Genomic DNA, 18,897 nt, shown 5'->3' on the forward strand with positions numbered 1-18,897 from the left:
AAGTCAGACTACTGGATTATCTAGATCAATACTGTCTACACTCAGCTGTTCTCTTAATGACATCAGGTGGGCACAGCAAGAAACACGCGTGCATGAGGAACACTGATCCGGAAGCACCCCCAAAAAAGCATTCCTAGCACCAATATGTTGTGTGGAGGAGGCATCTAACTGAAAGAAGGCACAACCTCTCTGCAACAGATAGCGTAGCCCTCTTTTAGGCTAAGGGAAATTTTGCAGGGCACATCCTTCCACTTGATCACAGATGATACACACTATCATGACCCTGAAAAATGCAGAGTTGTGAGTGTGACATAACTACCAGCTGCTAAGAATTCTGCTAATCTCCACACAATACAGATTTTTCAGGTGCTCCATTTCCCTACCTACTATATGTTCCATTTTATTTTTGGCAAATGGAAGGACTTTGAACTTTCATTTGAAACCTCGCCCACATACCTAGAGCACCAGCCAGTGCTTCAAAATGGCATCTACATTGGAGGGGTCAGAAATAGAATATAAATAGCTGTGCCAGATTGCAGCTAATGCCAGTGAACTATGAGAATCACAGAGTTTCCTCATTCCTTCCTATGAATGAGAGCAGGAGGGTAAGATGTTCAGTATGTGTGGAGTCCCCATGTACACAAACAAAATTGTTCCTCCACAGAAGAGGAACTTTTGTACATGTGTCACTTCAGATTATGCCCAACACAATGATTAATCTGTGCTATGTCAAGGCTAGATAATTTGGTTCGAAATGTTTTTTAAAAAAATTAAGTAGATCTTTCTAATTCAGATTCAGTCAGAAAACCAAGCCTTGTTTTTCACCCTCAGGCTTTTTGTTTATTGTCGCCTGAATGTCCAGGTTCATGAGTCACAGCACTAATGGGGCTCTTGTGATTAAGATCCTATAAATGTTTGGAGAACTTTAAGAGCTTGCATTTTATTGGCACATTTATTGGTGAGAATGCTGTTACAAGTTTTTGCCATGAAAATATAGGAAGCGCTATTGTACATTCTAAATTCTAGTATGAGAGCAGTAAACAACAATGGAACCTGCTAGCTACCAACATTAACCCCAAAGGATGAGAAATACATATGATATCATTTCCTATCTTAAAACCTTACTATCTTTCATCTTTGGAAATTTTGTGGATTCCTTTAGATGTGTTCTAGCATTTTGAATCTTTCAGTGCAGTGAGATTGCATCCAACTTGTAGTGTGCTGTCAAATTTAATAACGCTCAGAGTCACTGAAATCAGTTGACTTTTCAATGGGTCTACTCTGCAGCCCCATTCATTTCAACTAATCTTATACAGCAGGGATGAACTAAAAGTAGTTTGGGATCTACTCATGGATCTCTGGGTGATCTGCAAGGGTTTCTAACACCCATCTACAAAGCTTCTCCTCTGCCCCATGCGAAAACAATAAGAGACTGGGGGTGGGGAGCGATACTTGGCAGAAAACCAGGACTAGATTTTTGCATGAAAATGTTTAAGAGCTTAGTTCTGATGCTGATTACTGATATGAATTACCAGTTCTGGTAGTGGTTACCAAATCTAGAGATGAGCATGTGTTCCGAAGCACCCCAGTCCTTAATTTTTAGTGTAAGTCTGCATGGCTCAACCACTATTTTCCACCTGGCCTTGGCTGAAGGAGCTCGGGGTTCAGTAAAATGAAATAGACATGCAAACCTAAAATATGCCCCACCACAATACAAGACCAACATGAAATTTGCATTGAATTGTACTGAGGATACAGAGTGATGAAAGTGGGTTACATGTTTTCCACAGTTTCCGAAATGTTGTAGTAGAGCTCTGAGTTTATCCGTGAACATGGATGAAGAGTTTTGGCACAACTCTTATGTCTTCCAGAGCTCCATTCTAGTCCATTAATGTCCGCTTTCATCACTGAGATCCTGCAGCAGCAATACTTTGTGGATTGCAGCCTGAATGATTATTCCGGGAGTGTTAGTTGTTTTATTAAAGCATCTCTTTGCTGCTAAAGGAAAAGACAAAAACAGAAGCAGTCTTTTTATTGAATTAATCTGATTTTCGTCTTTTGTGCTGCCAGCTATCAAGATTGTCAAATAAACCAGATTTGATTTATAAATAATAGTTCCATTATCTCTACTGGGGCACTGGTCAGAGTACCTGAAATTTTAATTCACTTGTTCAGCTAAATTTCATCCTCAGTTCATGGCCATAAAATTCTGTATTGACAAACTTTCAAACCAACTTTGACTCTGAGGTATCTAGTCAACATTTTTCTTCTGTGTGGATATTAGTTTATTGAATAAGTGGCATCTGTTTTCCTCCACATCACTGGTGGGGTAGGTATTTCCTTTTGACAGCTTTGCACGATTTATGGCTTTGCATGCTCCGAAGAAAAATAGTACTAAGCAAAAAATTCCAATTCATTACCTCTTAGTACTTAATTAAGTTCATACACATTGCACACTATAGGTGAACCCTGAGATGACTATGACAGCTGCTGAGCAGCAAGTTATATTATCTTTCAGAGACAGAATGACTTTTAATTATCTTGACCTCTTTTTTCCATCTGTGATATCCATACATTTCCCTTCTACTTTGTTCCCCCTTTCTAACAGATGTACCAAGCCAAGATTATATTCTTAGTCATTTTCTCTTATCTCTGTGTTTAGGTACCCAGTGTTTTTTTCCAAATAATAAAGCCAAGCTATGTCCACCATTATCTATGTGTTTTGTACAGCAGCAGATGAATTGCATTGTGCAGGTTCCTCCTAATAATGCTCTGGTGGTGGAAAGGGTAACAGCCTGATAAAGCAAAAAGAAATGGATCTTACTATCAGAAGATATAGAAATAAAGAGTGCCCATGTTTTACCTGTCAGGGTTCTGTGTGCACACATGCATCTGTAAGAGGATCCGTTGGGTGAAAGTCTTAAAGCATTGCCCACATTTCCAAAGATGCCAGTCACTGAACTCTGAATTTAGTTGGCTTGTTGATGTAGGGCTCGCAAGGACTCGCTGGTTTTTTACACTGATCTGGTTAAATCCTGATTCGATAGAGCCTGATTTATCCAGAAGAGAGAAATTCCTGTTACACGGAGTCTGTGGAAATACAATGGACCGCTGTGGAGTGGCAGAGGGTAGTTTGCTACTTTTGTTAAATGGCTGCACGGTATCTTGTCTTGACATGGCTTCCATTACAGTTGAAGGGACATTCACTAAGAGAAGAGGGTGGGGGAAGAGAAAGTTTTTCTTATAACGAAGTATTCAGAGATAGGGAAAAAACCAAAACAATTTGAGTTAACATTAAAGAAATATCTGCCTTCTGCCTATTGACTAGAGCAAGCATTTATTACTAAAGATGCACATTAAATGGGCCAACCTAGTACAGTGGTACCTTGGTTCTCAAACTTAATCCATTTCCGGAAGTCTGTTCCAAAACCAAAGCGTTCCAAAACCAAGGCGTGCTTTCCATAGAAAGTAATGCAAAATGGATTAATCCATTCCAGACTTTTAAAAACAACCCCTAAAACAGCAATTTACCATGAATTTTACTATCTAACGAGACCATTGATCCATAAAATGAAAGCAATAAAAGCAATGCAGTCACACAATCAATCAAACAGTAGCTGAACTGAGTTCCACACAGTCACAAAAAAGCCACAAAAATGCAAAATAAATAGCAAAAACAGACAGACCTCAGCGTAACACTCAAATTGGAAGTGTAACACTCAAAATAGAGCATGTTCGGCTTCCGAAAAAGGTTCCCAAACCAGAACACTTATTTCCAGGTTTGCAGTGTTTGAGTTCCAAGTTGTTGAGTACCAAGGCGTTTGAGATCCAAGGTACCACTGTAATGATCTCAGGCCTGGTCTACTCATGCGGCTGAATGAGGTGGCATAATTCTAAGGTGTAGAATGCACTGTACTTCCTGAGAGCGGATGGGAGATTCAATTTTGCATTACTAGAACAGGAAGCAAGTAGCAGGTACACGAGGGTGTTGTTTCAGACTGGGACCACCTCAGGGGCAAAGGGTTAAAGGTCCCTCCATTTAGAAGCTGTCCCAGTCCAGATCAGGTTATTTCATGACTGCTGTTACTTAAAGAAATATTCACTCAGGTAACAATTGTGTAAATAATGTGATGTCCAGTTTGGCCCTAAGATCATTAAAATTTAGCTTAAAGGAAAAGTTACTTTGAAGGGGGAAACCCCTTACATCCTTCATTATTTCTTCTTTTGCAAATTTATATTCACTATAATTTATTCCATACAAAATGTTATTGCACTTAGTTTCACATTTTGAACAATGTATAAGGTATAGATAACAGTAGCATCAATGATTTCTCAGGAGTCAGAGATAGTCTCCAGTTTTACGGCTGTTTGCTGCTGTTCTTAGAGTTGTCATTTTTTAATTGCCATATATTAGGGGTGCGCAACCACTTTTTGCTATGGCCAAATAACAATTTGGGGTAATTTTACTATTCCCTGAACCACAGTGTCAATAAATCCTGTCAAGTTGGATCATAGACACCACAAAGCCTTGTGTTGCTCCGTCACTGTTTTTTCTGTGTGTCTCTATGTTTCTCTACTCCAGGCTTTGCAAGAAGTGAGACTACTTGCAGCTCACTGAAGAGCTCTGGTTAATTATTATTATTAATAATAATAATAATAATAATAATAATTTGTTAAAGCAGAGCAGGGAAGGGTTTCTTTTCCAAAAATTAAAACACTTATTTGTTTAAAAAATTGTCCACTGCTCTGCCTGAAAAGGGGGGGGGGGAATCTTCAACACTTCTCAGGCAGCATTAAGGACAGCCTCATTTTGTAATGCCTGTCTGGATGACATCACCTGCCAGCATAACAAGGCCAGTGTGAAGCTGCAAATATGTAAAGAAAATGTACAAGCACATTGACCATGTCTTAATTATTTTAATTATTTAGGAAAGGAAGAACAAGAGACAAACCCCTGCTTCTCCCCTGCTTCAAAATATGAAATTAACATGGATTTTGGAGTTTTAGTTGGCCTGATGAAGGTAAGAATGGATTCTGGAGGTAAATTAATTTCTTTTAGTTCCCCCACAAAACCCTGTTTGTCAACAATTTGGCAGGCTTAATCCGCTCGGTGCCTTCAAATGTAATCTGTCAAAAGGGGGGAAGTGATAAAAAATCAGTTCCTGTAAAATAATATCAATGTTCTTTTCACACTTCCTTATCCAGAACATAGGTGGCAATCTGTCCTATATGTACATAGAGCCGTCTATACATGAAGGAGCGTCTCCACCCCCATGGTTCAGCCCGGACACTGAGGTCCAGCTCCAAGGGCCTTCTGGCGGTTCCTTCCTTCTGAGAAGTGAAATTACAGGGAACCATGTGGAGGGCCTTCTTGGAAGTTGCACCTCCCTTCAGATGTCAAAGAGTGAAACAATTATATGACCTTTCGTAGACAGCTGAAGGCAGGACAGTTTCAGGAAGCTTTTATTGTTTGATGTTCTGTTTTGTCCCTTTATATTTTGTTGGAAGCTGCACAGAGTGGCTGGGGCAACCCAGTCATATGGGCAAGGAACAAGAAATAAGTTGTTGTTCTTGTTTTGTTATAGCTTGCCCTTCCATTAAGAATACATCACTGCACTGCATGTTTCACTTGCTTATGCTCAGGCTTAGGTTAAGGGCTGAGTTACAGCAGGGCATGGCTACTAATAATCTAAGAGTTCTGCATGGAAGCCTGATCCAACAGCAGGGGGCTAGCCCTGACACAGGGAGCTTAGAGTTTCAGCTTCTGGACACAAATATATTTGGATCAGGTCTTACACTTTGAATCAATTTACAGGTCATATCCAAGACATCCATGAGCTGAATAAGAAGGCAATTTTTGGTGATTCCCCTTGCCATCTGTAGTGCTCCATTTTCCCCTTAATTCTGCTCCAGAGTGTCACCCAATCCTTCAGAGCAATTTGGGGCAGGGGAGCTATAGGAGGCAGAAGGAATAATTGAAAATTGGTCTTGTCCCTGGTCTAGTTATGGATGCATACTGTCAGCAGACACCACCCAATATGCCACACAATGGCCACTTACCTAGTCAGAAGGTGGGCAGCGATGCCAGCCCTCCCCCCAGAGGGCAAAATGACTTCACCATGGTGGCCAGCCACAATCCCAAAGTTCAAATATGTCCTATCAGGGGCAAGCTGAGGGGTGGAGCCTGGGAGAATCCACAGGGCATCCTTATCACATAGGTGCAGCCACATCAGCCTTTGAATGGGGTCTCAGGCCAGAACTTACAAAGGCATTAGGCAGGTGGCACTCAGAATCATACAAAGGGTACACTTGCCCTGGATAACCCTCACTTAAATCTTTCCATGTAACTCTTCTCTTTCAGGTGCCCCTTCCAAGAACGCCTGGATTTGTGGGCAAGGAGCAAAAGTCTACGCAAGGGCAATGACTTGGGGTACACAGCTGGGTCTCCGGGCCAGGGCCAAGATGACATGGATGGGCCAACATGGCATGTGCTGGGATGCTCTCATCCCTAAGTTGGAGCATGAAATAGCAAGATGCAGCTCCCCTGATGTGTTGGTCCTGCAGTTGGGTAAAATGATCCGACCACCTGGAAGAGCGTCAACATTATCCTAGCCTCTGACGTAAAGAGAAAAGAGACTACACAAAAAGTCTCCAACAATCACCATCATTGTAGGTCAGAGCTCCTAAAATGTGAGCAGTGGCTATGCGTGTGGAAGGACCAGCTTGTGTTAATCATGTCCTCTGGAAGATAAGTGTTGTGGAGCAATGGAACAACCTGGTGACCATGTTATCCCACACCCAGCAAGGAAGGAAGATTTGACAGTATGGATTTTTACAGGCCTGATGGTGTACATTTGACGCCTGCTGGAAAGGAATGCTGGTTGAGCGATGTGGAAGAGGATTGGTTGCAACTGTGGTGTGTTTGGTGGCAAGCTGGCAAAAATTAGTCGGCGGATTAAGGCATTGGTTGAAATCCTCAGTCCAATTGTGGATGGGGTGAAGTGGTCTATCACCCCAGCTTCAAGCAGATGTGTTCACAGAAGGGCTGGGCGGTACTCTGATTTATTGTCTAAAACCAGTATGGCATTCACCTTGCAATACTGGTTTCATACTTTTTGAGGTAGCAGTACATGGCTCCTCATGGCTCCTCAGCTGCTCAAATGTATCAGCTCCTCAGCTGCTCAAATGTATCAGCAGCTCAAATTGCCTTTGCCTGAGCGGGTGGGCTGCAACTTTCCTCTTGGGGCAGTTGGTTGCTCCAGGAGGAAACACACAGCCTGCCCACTTGGGCAAAGGCAGGCAGGCACCTTTGAGGTAGAGCTGGGCAATGTTGGGTTTTCAACACTGTGGTTTGGTGATAAACCATGATGTTGAAAGAATTGCATTGGCCCCAACCGGCAAGGCACAGTGAAACTGCCTCAGCTCTCATGACAGGAGCTGAGGCGCATTCACCCCAGCGCATCATGGGCTGCGGCCAATGCAGCTGCCCCCAGGCTGCTGCTCAACTGGGGGACACAAAGGCTCCTGCCCCAGCTAAGCGAGTCCTAAGGTCCCTGCCGCTCGCGAATTCAGGAGCCTGTGACAAGGCTATGCTGGGAGCAGGAGGGCTCTGCTCCCCCCCTGCCAGCGGCGCCTGCCCTGGTGTCCCTGCCGCCGGCATGGGAGGCTGGCGAGCTACCTTACCTGCTTGCTCCCCATTCCCCAAAGATGGACCAGGCAGCAGTAGCCAAGTACACAGAGCCTCTCGGGCTCCTGCATTTGACTGCCTTAACCTGTGTGGGCACGTTGCAAAGCCACCCTATCTGTGCCTTGAAGAGAGGGGCTGCTGACGAGCGTTGGGTCTCAGCTGCCTTCCACCGGGAGAGTCGGCTCCTAAGCCAGCCCACCCTCCCAGACAAAGGCAGCCAGGTGGTAGCCAAGCAAGGCTGCCTTCACCGGAGCCCATGCCTCGCCGCTGGCTCGTGGGAGTTCCTTTGAACTTCTCCATTGAGGGGTGTGCATCTGTGCCCCCTCAATGGAGAAGTGTAACAGAACCCGCACCTCCCAGCTGAGCAGTTGCGTTCCCACTCCTACTACTACTTCTGTGTAAGCAGGAGTGGGATCAGGGCTCTCTCAGCTGGGGAGGGCGAGCACTTTAATGGAACCCCCACCCTCACCACTGGCAGGTCGGGGGCTCCATAAACTGCTTGGCTGAGGCAAGGGCAGCAGCACGCACCTCGGCCAAGCAGTTTAAAGAAGTGGAGGGAGGAACAAGCTGTATTGGCACCTCACCATTGGAGAGCCAGTGTGGTGTAGTGGTTAAGAGTGTTAGTCTCATAATCTGGGGAACCGGGTTCGCGTCTCCGCTGCTCCACATGCAGCTGCTGGGTGACCTTGGGCCAGTCCCACTTCTTTGAAGTCTCTCAGCCCCACGCACCTCACAGTGTTTGTTGTGGGGGAGGAAGGGAAAGCAGAATATTAGCCGCTTTGAGACTCCTTAAAGGGAGTGAAATATCAAATCCAAACTCTTCTTCTTCTCACCGATGCAGCTTGTTTCTCCCTCGGCCAGTATGAGGGCAGAGTGCGATGGCGGTCTCATCAGTGGTATATCACAGGTGAAACTGCCACCACTCCCAAGCTTGTTTCGCCCTCAACCTGCCGGGCACTGGAGGTAGAAGGACTCAAGAGTGGTGGGAGTTTCACCACCGATGTACCACTGAGTGAAGCTGTCATCATGGTCTGCCCCTCATACCGCTCCTGGGTGATACATTGATCTATCACCCAGGCCTACTTTGAGGGCACCCCAATGCCTCATCAGAGCCTCCTTGAACCGCTCAGCTGGGGTGGAGTCCCTTCTTCCCAGCTGAGCACAAGCCATTGGGACTTGTACACTGTGTAGGGCTGGCCAATGTATCTTGGCTGCTTCTTCCTCCACTAAGGCAGGGAGGAAGAAATAGCCAAGATACATTCCAGACATCATAATATATCAGCATATTGTGGTATTTAGATGCTGATATATCGCCCAGCCCTAGTTCAGAGGTTACCCCGTTAGAGGGGTCTAAGTGGATGTCTCTGTCCAGAAGCCAAGCATGGGGCAGATGGGCAGCCTAGTGAGGACCACCTTAGTAGACCTGCATGAATGATGCTCCATCTCAGGCATGACCATCAGCCCATCTGGAGGCTGAAAATGGATATACAGTGGTGCCCCGCAAGACGAACGCCTCGCAAGACGAAAAACCCGCTAGAGGAAAGGGTTTTCCGTTTTGGAGGCGCTTCGCAAAATGAATTTCCCTATGGGCTTCCTTCGCAAGATGAAAGCCCATAGGGAAATCTCCGGGACAGCGGGGAAGCGCAGCGCGTCTTCCCCACTGTCCTCGGACCTCCTCCGAAGGCTGGCGGCGGGGCGGAGAGACCTCCTCCCGCCGCCAGCCTTCGTTTCTCCGCTATCCCGGATGGTTTTTGAAGGCAGGCGGGGGGGGGGAGCATAGACTTTCGCCCCCCACCGGCCTTCAGAAGAGGTCCAGGACCTCTTCTGAAGGCCGGCGGGGGGCAAAAGTCTTTGCTCCCCCCTGCCTGCCTTCCCGGGAGAGCGGAGAAACGCAGCGTGTTTCTCCGCTGTCCCAGACGGGTTTTGAAGGCAGGCGGGGGGGAGCATAGACTTTCGCCCCCCGCCCGCCTTCAGAAGAGGTCCTGGACCTCTTCTGAAGGCCGGCGGGGGGCGAAAGTCTTTGCTCCCCCCTGCCTGCCTTCCCGGGAGAGCGGAGAAACGCAGCGTGTTTCTCCGCTGTCCCGGACGGCTTTTGAAGGCAGGCGGGGGGGGAGCAAAGACTTTCGCACCCCGCCCACCTTCAGAAGAGGTCCTGGACCTTTTCTGAAGGCTGGCGGGGGGCAAAAGTCTTTGTCCCCCCCTGCCTGCCTTCCCGGGGGCTTTTAAATCGCCCCGGGACAGCGGAGAAGTCCCCCGCTGTCTCGGGGCTTTTTAAAATGCTGGCGGGCGGCAGCGGAGGCTTCGCTGCCGCCCACCAGCATTTTAAGATCGCCCCGGACAGCGGAGAAGTCCCCCGCTGTCCCGGGACTTTTTAAAATGCTGGCGGGCGGCAGCAGCGGAGGCTTCGCTCCCGCCTGCCAGCATTTTAAGATCGCCCCGGACAGTGGAGAAGTCCCCCGCTGTCCCGGGGCTTTTTAAAATGCTGGCGGGCGGCAGCGGAAGCTTCGCTGCCGCCCACCAGCATTTTAAGATCGCCCTGGACAGCGGAGAAGTCCCCCGCTGTCCCGGGGTTTTTTAAAATGCTGGGGGTGGGAAGAAAAGCCCTTGGTCCCCCCCCCCAGCCTTCAGAAGAGGTCGGGGGACAGACTGTCCCCGGACCTGGTCTGAAGTCGGTTTCCATTAATTGATTTTCAATGCATTCCTATGGGAAACCGTGCTTCGCAAGAAGAAAAAACTTGCGGAACGAATTAATTTCGTCTTGCGAGGCACCACTGTATATCCAATGTGTGAGTCAAAGCCAACCTATATCTGAAAGCAATAAAAGTTGTAGCCAATTTTAATCCCACATCATTGTGCTGTCTGTTTTGTTTTGCACCTGTTGCTGCCTGGGTTTCACCCCTCTGAGGGGCAGGGGCACTACAGGTGGGTCCATAAGCAGTTTCAAAATTTAAAAAAATTATTTGTGAATTATCTAATCATATGGTGGAGGTTTAAAGATGCTGACAGTGATAACTCTACATGAAATACAGGGGGAAAGTAATATATTTTAATGTTATATGGAGGGTGAAGTATGTGTCATACTGCAATTAGTATACTTTGGACCAAGACATAAATTCTGCACCCTCTGCTCATCACTGCTCTCAACAAAGGCATGGAAAACTAGTGATGGTTAACTTCATTGTGCTCTGGACTCAAGGACTCTGCTTGATGTGAATAATCCCTCATAACATGGTTCCAAAAGATTTTCATAAAACATTTTTCTGTAGCCACTTTAATTGTTTTGTCTATTATTTCAATCTACAGACTACTTTTCCATGTTTCAGTTTTCAGAGCAGTGCCATTTTGAGTAACAGCCCAAGCTTCATTCCTGGATTCTATGTTTAGTTCAATTCTGTCCCTACCAAGTCAAGAGTTTTTTCTTAGTGTCTTAAAATGGATCTCTAAATTGGAAAAATTCACAATAATTTAATGCAAACTGAGAGTTCACATATTTGAATCTGCACATATTTTAAGGAGAACAAAGAACCAATTGTAGTAACAAAATGTGAAACCAACGTATACGGAGATGAAATAAGATACTTACAGTTCTCATCTTGTGCAATGCACTGTAACGGGATTCCAAAGAAAGATGTGTAGCTGTCATTATACCAGACCAACAACTCTGTGCCCCTGGGAATATCCATGCAAGCTCTGTAGAATATATTTGACCTGGTCATAACAAGCAAAGGGAGAAAGAATGAATGGTTGGGCAATAATTCTTCAGGAGCATCCACTAATCAGTGGAAGAGAGAGAAAAGCCTAGTGAAAGCTGCCCTCCATACAGATCCTAGTGGTTCTAGCAGAGCTGGCCCCTTCTATACCCCACTTACTATCTCAAGATTGCTTAAGGAAGAACTAACTTGTCCTGAGAGGAAGAAGAGAAAAGGCACAAACCGTTCTAACTGTAGCTAGGTGTATGAAAAGAGCTGGTATAAGCAGCTAGCCTGTGACAAGCGAGGAAGGTAGCTACTACAAATCATTTTTTTAAAACCCTAATATGTATTAATGGTATTTGTATTTATTTTTACATAGGCAGAGGTTGCTCTGGTTTGTTTTTGTTAGAAGACAATGCACAAATACAATGAATAAATGGACAGATGGATGAAAGAATTCTAAGTGGCGCCCATGTAAAGCATAAAAACAAAGTGCATTGTATTTCAAAGCAAATGCCATCTGAACTCTGAATATGTACCGTAGATGAATACAAATATATAATTTTGGCATAGCATCCTTAAAATATGCTTGCTTGCAGAGAAAATGATTTCTATGACGTTAGAATATTTCACATTTCCATGAAATGTTTAAATGCCTGGGGGACCTTGGGGTTCTGATAATAAAACCAACACCAACACCCCTAAAAAAGAACCCCAAATCTAAAGTAGATCCCACAAGCCTGAAGTCTACTTCTGGCATAGACAAGCTAGTTTTCTTTGTTCCTAACACAGTAAACAAATGATTTAGATCTAAAATAAAGATGTTACTAATAACCTTGACATTTCTTTACACTGCTTTTATCCTAGAACCGAAATATATTTCTCAAAGCTTTAGCTAACCTCTGCTGAATATGAACGTACATTTCTATAGAAAATGGAAGTCCACTCTAGGAATGTTTCCTCAAAGTAAGCTCCAAAGTGGGGCTTGCTTCAATAACTTTCTTTTCTGTAAGTATGCATAGGATTGCATCCTTTGTGATATTTGTGGTTACTGTCAATTTTTATGAACCTTTTAAGTTTGAAAGGTGGTATATAACTTTAATAAATTAATATGCAGATACACTGGGTCAGGCCTTCTCCTTGGTGACGCCCCGGATTTGGAGTTCCTTCTGCCCCAAAATTCAACAGGCATCTGTGTTGACGTTCTTTTTAGATAGGTGTTTGGAAACTGTGACTGATTTTATTATGGCTGACTGTTTTACTGCTGGTTTATGTACCCTGTTTTTTATTGGCATCTATTGTTCTTTATTGAAAATTTACTGTCCCATGCCCTAAGATCTTTAGATGAAAGGTGGTATAGAAATATTGTAAATAAAAGAATGAAAGAACATCTCTCTCCCCAGCCAACCCCCAGAGTACGAATAGGGGAAGCATTGCTATTTCATAAGAATCACAAATATTGGATGAACATAAATGACAACCAACTAAGTCCAAAGAAGGGTGGGGAAATCTAGGAATCTTATTTTGCTTTTGATACACCTTCGTAAAAAATAATAGACACAATGAAAGTACATGCAGTACAATCCTATCTATATTTACTAAGAAGAAATTCCCACTGATTTCAGTGGGGCTTACTCCTGGGTATATTTCCCTAGCATTACCACCTAATGTCTGTACTTGGCTTAGGCATGGTTCACCACTAAACCCATGGTTGTAGTAACAGTTACCCATTTACCTATTCACCAGTAAATCCATATTTCTGTTTAGCTAACATCTTATAATGGAGCTGAGATTCAAAATTTGTTTAAGCAGATACATAAAAATCAGTTAACAATTATATGAAACCCCACATGCTGGTAAAACCAATGTGAGACCAGGCTTTTAGGAGATAAAATAATAAAAATGAAAATAACTGTGGAGTGGCTGTCGTTGAAGCCAGTTATAGTAAAGTAAAACATACTTATATGAGATGGATAGTAATTCAATAAATACAAGACAAGCTTTCCATTCTGGCTGAAATATTGCCTACCAGAATTATACAGTCATTGTAGTAAGAAATGACAATTTTTTACATTATCTTGTGTAAAGTGTGGAGACATAAATGGACTTTTAAAAAAGTTGAATCTCCACTGGTTTCTGCAATGAAGAATTGCTACAAATATTAGCCTGAAGTTTGAGATAAAAGTGTGCAGGGTTGGTAGGCCTTAAATTTAGCCTCTCTATAAAGAATTGGCTGTAGCGGTGCAATTTGTTTCTTGTATAACACTGCCGACATAAGGAGAATCCTTAACCACATTTTTCATGGCAGTGAGATATGCACTTGTCAACATATTTTGTCACCGCAAAGTGGCTCTTGGCAACAGGATCATAAAGATCAATAAAAAAGTGCAGATTCTCAATATTTTACAAGCAGCTGCAAAAATTTCATTTATCTTGTTATTTTCCTCGCTTACTGCCACCCTGTCTCAGGAGGGCACTGCTGGCTAAGCATAATGCTTTTTCCCAACATTCTATGAATATCTGACAAAAACTCCTGCCTCCGTCTCTTTCCTGCCCTCTCTCCCTACCCCTCCATCTATTTCCACCCAAGCTGTACATTTTATTAATTCTTTCCACCATTACATAAAAATCAAAATCGGGGCAGTGCTATAAATCACCCGCATCTCCTGACTTTAAAAAAAAATAAAAATGAGTCAACTTTGTACTTCACCCTTGTAACTTTTCATCTCTCTGTTTGGCTTCACCTAACATAAACATAGCAGCCCAGCAAATGAATGTGCTAAAACCCAATGACACACTTTGCTGCTGAAAGAGCTGAACTGTTTTCAAGCAATGGGTGGTCTCTAAGGCTTGGAGTAGGCCAAAAAAAAGGGGGGGGGAGTGTAAGCATACACGATTCCTTACAAGCATATAGAGCTTCCAAAACTTGCAGAAATCTCTGCATGCTGAAGTACATCAAAGGGATTTTTCCTCTTTCGGATAATATTTCCTTTGCTGACATGTATTTAGTATTGTGGTTGGATGACTCATAAAGATAGCTTTGTGGCGTCCCAACGCAGTTGAAGCAGAACACATGCCAACAAACATTATTGTCAGCTTCAAAATAAAAACAAAACGTTCAGCTAAGGGTCAATCAATCAAGAGTGCTTTGAAGAAAATTCCATTTAGATATTACAAATCATAACAGAATGAATTTGAAACAGCTGACTTTCAGTGAGGAAGACGTCCATGCACAATAAAAAATTAAGACGGTTTTTCAGTGTCCAACTTTTCTATTTTCTTACACTTGGACGTGGTCCCTGGTGATAGATGCCAATTGTTGTTTTTTTAATTGTGTTTTTGTAGTTCATTTTTAAAAGATCTAAAGTAATCGAAAACAGATCAACAGAGGGAACTCTAAGGAACAGCTCCATCATGAAAGGAGAATTGTAAAATCCACTTAATATTGACAGATGTGTAATGACTTTCTCATGGTCTCATTTTGCTTGAGATTTTAATCTGCATGTACGCAAATATGCACACACATAGTGATCCAGTGATTTGCTGCAGACATAGTGGTGTAAATGGATGTAAATGCCTCCCTTGTCCGCAAGGGCTGTCTGTGGATCCTTCAATGGAAAGGACAACTTTACACATGCATCCTTTTTGGTAGCCAGAAGTGTCACATGGATGAGCATATACAGGCCTCGTGGATAAACATAAAAAGGTAAAGGTACCCCTGCCCGTACGGGCCAGTCTTGCCAGACTCTAGGGTTGTGCGCTCATCTCACTCTATAGGCCGGGAGCCAGCGCTGTCCGCAGACACTTCCGGGTCACGTGGCCAGCGTGACAAGCTGCATCTGGCGAGCCAGCGCAGCACACGGAACGCCGTTTACCTTCCCGCTGGTAAGTGGTCCCTATTTATCTACTTGCACCCAGGGGTGCTTTAGAACTGCTAGGTTGGCAGGCGCTGGGACCGAACGACGGGAGCGGACCCCGCTGCGGGGATTCGAACCGCCGACCATGCGATCGGCAAGTCCTAGGCGCTGAGGTTTTACCCACAGCGCCACCCGCGTCCCTGGATAAACATATACAGGCCTTCATATCTGCATCAGGACAAAATCTAAGTATGAATAGTAAAGGTAAAGGTACCCCTGCCCGTACAGGCCAGTCTTGCCAGACTCTAGGGTTGTGCGCTCATCTCACTCTATAGGCCGGGAGCCAGCGCTGTCCACAGACACTTCCGGGTCACGTGGCCAGCGTGACAAGCTGCATCTGGCGAGCCAGCACAGCACACGGAACGCCGTTTACCTTCCCGCTGGTAAGCAGTCCCTATTTATCTACTTGCACCCGGGGGTGCTTTCGAACTGCTAGGTTGGCAGGCGCTGGGACCGAACGACGGGAGCACACCCCGACGCGGGGATTCGAACCGCTGACCATGCGATCGGCAAGTCCTAGGTGCTGAGGTTTTACCTACAGCGCCACCCGTGTCCCTATTTATGTAAAGTATGAATACTTTACATAAATGCTCATGACATAAAAAAACAATGACTACTAGTCAAAGTGTTCTTTATGATCTCAGAAACAATTCTTTGATTTACCAATTTAATACTGTTTTGCTGACATTCAGAACAATTGTTGTTGACGTCTTTTAAAAATATAAGTCTCTGTTGCTGCACTTGGATTAGTGACACAAACTGACAAGTGTTTCCCCCCCTCTTTGAACTGCTTTTGTGTACTTTGATGGTTAACCCAAAGAAATATAATTTGATGATTATCTAGTTATGAAACTGGGTGTATAATACAAAAACTACAATGTCCCCCCCTTTTTTCATATGTGATTTTTTAAATAAAAAAAATAACACAAAAAAGATTAAAGCTTGAGGTTATTTTTTTAAAAAGAATAAGCTAATGTAGCAGTTTCCAAGTTGGCCATTCCTTCATACTGCTAAAAAGTCCAGTAGGGCCAAACAGTTATTTATCATTGAGAGCCCCTATATTTACGCAGCACATTTAATAAGCAGCTTTGACTGTAAATGCAAGCTCATAGTCACCTTATATATCCCAAATCAACTTCTCATGTTGGTTCCTTAGCTGACTACAGACTCTGGTCTTCTTTGCAGGCAGGTGCTATCCCACAAAATATCTGATTATCTGTGGATAAAGTTGACTGCTCCAATATTTTCAGACGAAAGTGGTAGTAACATTTGAAAGATGAATAAGCAGCATGCACTGTTTTTGGAAAACTGTGCTTTTGGCTCCCAGGTGAGTGGTACCATGCCTTTAAAAGCTGCACAGAAGGGACATATATTGCAGGTATCAGTCCTCCAACATCCACAGCACTCAGGAGGGTGTGGTGTCAGTTTGCTATAAGAGAGCTCAGCAACACATGTGTCTCAGAAGTCACACGTGTTGTTTTCTTGCCATTTCACTATATTCATTTTGAGAAAGCAAGTAGGAAAAGCATATTATGTGAAGCCAGTTAGCTGATGGCAAGGAGTTACTCTTACAAAGGACTATAAAAGGGAATGAGACACATTTTGGGGGGTACAAATCCTTTAGTAAGGATTAGCCATGATAACTAAATGCTAGCTCCAGTTTCTGAGAGAGTTAGTGAGGAGTAAATCAGTTGCCTTCAGGCTTATGGGCTTCCTAGAAATATATGGTGGGCCGCAGTGGGAAACAGGAAGTTAGATTAAATGAACTTTAGGTCATTTTATGTTGTTATGCTCATGGCTTAAATGTGAATTCCTCTGTCTAAATAAGACCAGGCCAGACCTTTTTATGTAAAGTGGACAATGGACATATGCCAGAGATATACCAAAAGAAGAAATTTATTGCAGGGGTACTGTTCTGCAAAATGGAACCAGCAGAAGATTTTGCACAGTACCCATTTTGAAATGTTGTACAAACCCTTGTGGTTGTAGATATTGTAATGTGTTCTACAAACAGAAGCACATTACTGGGATTCAGTTGCCTATTCTCACAAAACCATCTTGTGCTACATCAGATACAGCCCTCCCATTTTCAAAGGGCACGTTTAGATCCAGCCCAGTAAGTTCAGCTCCTTACAGTTTTCTAAAACACATTTCTTTGGCAATGCTTTTATCACAGCAAAATAAAAAGATATTTGGAGAATAAACTGAAACACACTTTACCTGTACTGGACTACGGTTAAGTTCTGCTCCCCACAGTGCCTTGCACATCGAATATACCTCATCCAGCTTGACTTACTGGGTTCCCCACCATCAATAAAGTGCTGTAGTGTCCCATCTTGGTCATATATCTGTAAAAGAGGTCAGAAGGTCAAATAGTTAGAATGAATCATCAGCAATCATTTTCACTGCTTTGCCAGTGTTTCTGTGCGTCTGTTCCAGAAATTTATAGCAATGAGATTTCACAGCTTATTGATGCTTTTAGAAACCCAAACGGAACAAAGAACAAAATATTTTTAGTGATGGAAGTTTATCATGTCTCTCTTATCAGGCCAATCTTTCCTATATTTAACAGACTGTTGGTATATCAAAGAGGTAACCATGTTTCCCAAAGAATATTTAACCTACTTTGACAGACCAGCCTTAAATAATGAACTGTGAGATAAACAAACATCAAGAAATCTGGATGCAAGAACTGCAGTGGAACGGCTGGACAAGGATCAACATTCTCTAAGCAAGTATTCTTCTGTTGTTGTTGTTGTTGCACCAAAACCTCTCACTGACCAAATATTTCCCAAAAAAGTTATTTGCATAATGCTAAATGGGAAAGGAATGTAAGGAACAACCATGCTGGGAGAAATGTTTGCCATTTTGTACAGAACTGCAAACCCAATTGAACATGTAAATAAAATGGACAACTTAAAAATCGAATGTCAATCTGTGCAGGAAATGCTGAATACTATACTATACTGGGTTTTCAGCCCAACTATCTGGTGGCAAAGATACTCATCCAAGGATGATTCTGTAGAAATCAACTTGACAAAAGGAGTGCTCACTGGAAGGACAGATCGTGAAGCTGAGTCTCCAATACTTTGGCCACCTCATGAGAAGAGAAGACTCCCTGGAAAAGACCCTGATGTTGGGAAAGATGGAGGGCACAAGGAGAAGGGGACGACAGAGGACGAGATGGTTGGATAGTGTTCTCGAAGCTACCAGCATGAGTCTGACCAAACTGCGGGAGGCAGTGGAAGACAGAGGTGCCTGGCGTGCTCTGGTCCATGGGGTCACGAAGAGTCGGACACGACTAAACGACTAAACAACAACATACCTCTGTGATGGAGTAAGCATTACTAACATAGAAAGTTGTCTTATACCAAACCAGTCCATTAGTCTATCTACACATCAACCGGCATCAGCTTTCCAGAGTTTCAGGCAAAAGTCTTTTTTACTTCTATCTAGAGAACCCAGAGATTAAAGCTGGGATTTTCTGCATGCAAAACATGTGATATTACACTGAAACCATGTTCCCAAGATTGTGGTGTGTGGGGAGCAAATCCATACTTCTAAGTTAATTATAATGAATGAAAAACAACTATTTTTAGAT

At 43.6% G+C, this 18,897-nt stretch overlaps 2 protein-coding genes across 6 annotated transcripts in view; one reads left to right on the forward strand and one right to left on the reverse strand.

Moving 5' to 3' along the window:
* Positions 1 to 5,021, forward strand: part of CEP120 (centrosomal protein 120) — a 129,199-nt gene extending 124,178 nt beyond the window's left edge. Inside the window, exon 19 of the mRNA XM_077936098.1 lies at positions 4,930 to 5,021. Coding sequence (XP_077792224.1) covers positions 4,930 to 5,007 — 78 coding nt within the window. The 3' untranslated portion in view covers positions 5,008 to 5,021. The remainder of the gene's footprint in view (positions 1 to 4,929) is intronic.
* Positions 1 to 18,897, reverse strand: part of PRDM6 (PR/SET domain 6) — a 98,991-nt gene that overhangs the window by 20,641 nt on the left and 59,453 nt on the right. For all 5 annotated transcript variants that reach the window (XM_028748720.2, XM_028748721.2, XM_028748707.2 and 2 more), the window contains 3 exons: positions 17,517 to 17,644; positions 11,271 to 11,395; positions 2,864 to 3,206 (listed from right to left, as the gene is read on the reverse strand). In XM_028748720.2, coding sequence (XP_028604553.1) covers positions 2,864 to 3,206; positions 11,271 to 11,395; positions 17,517 to 17,644 — 596 coding nt within the window. The remainder of the gene's footprint in view (positions 1 to 2,863; positions 3,207 to 11,270; positions 11,396 to 17,516; positions 17,645 to 18,897) is intronic.

The sequence above is a fragment of the Podarcis muralis genome, chromosome 11 (assembly GCF_964188315.1).
Source record: "Podarcis muralis chromosome 11, rPodMur119.hap1.1, whole genome shotgun sequence".
Lineage (NCBI taxonomy): Eukaryota > Metazoa > Chordata > Lepidosauria > Squamata > Lacertidae > Podarcis > Podarcis muralis.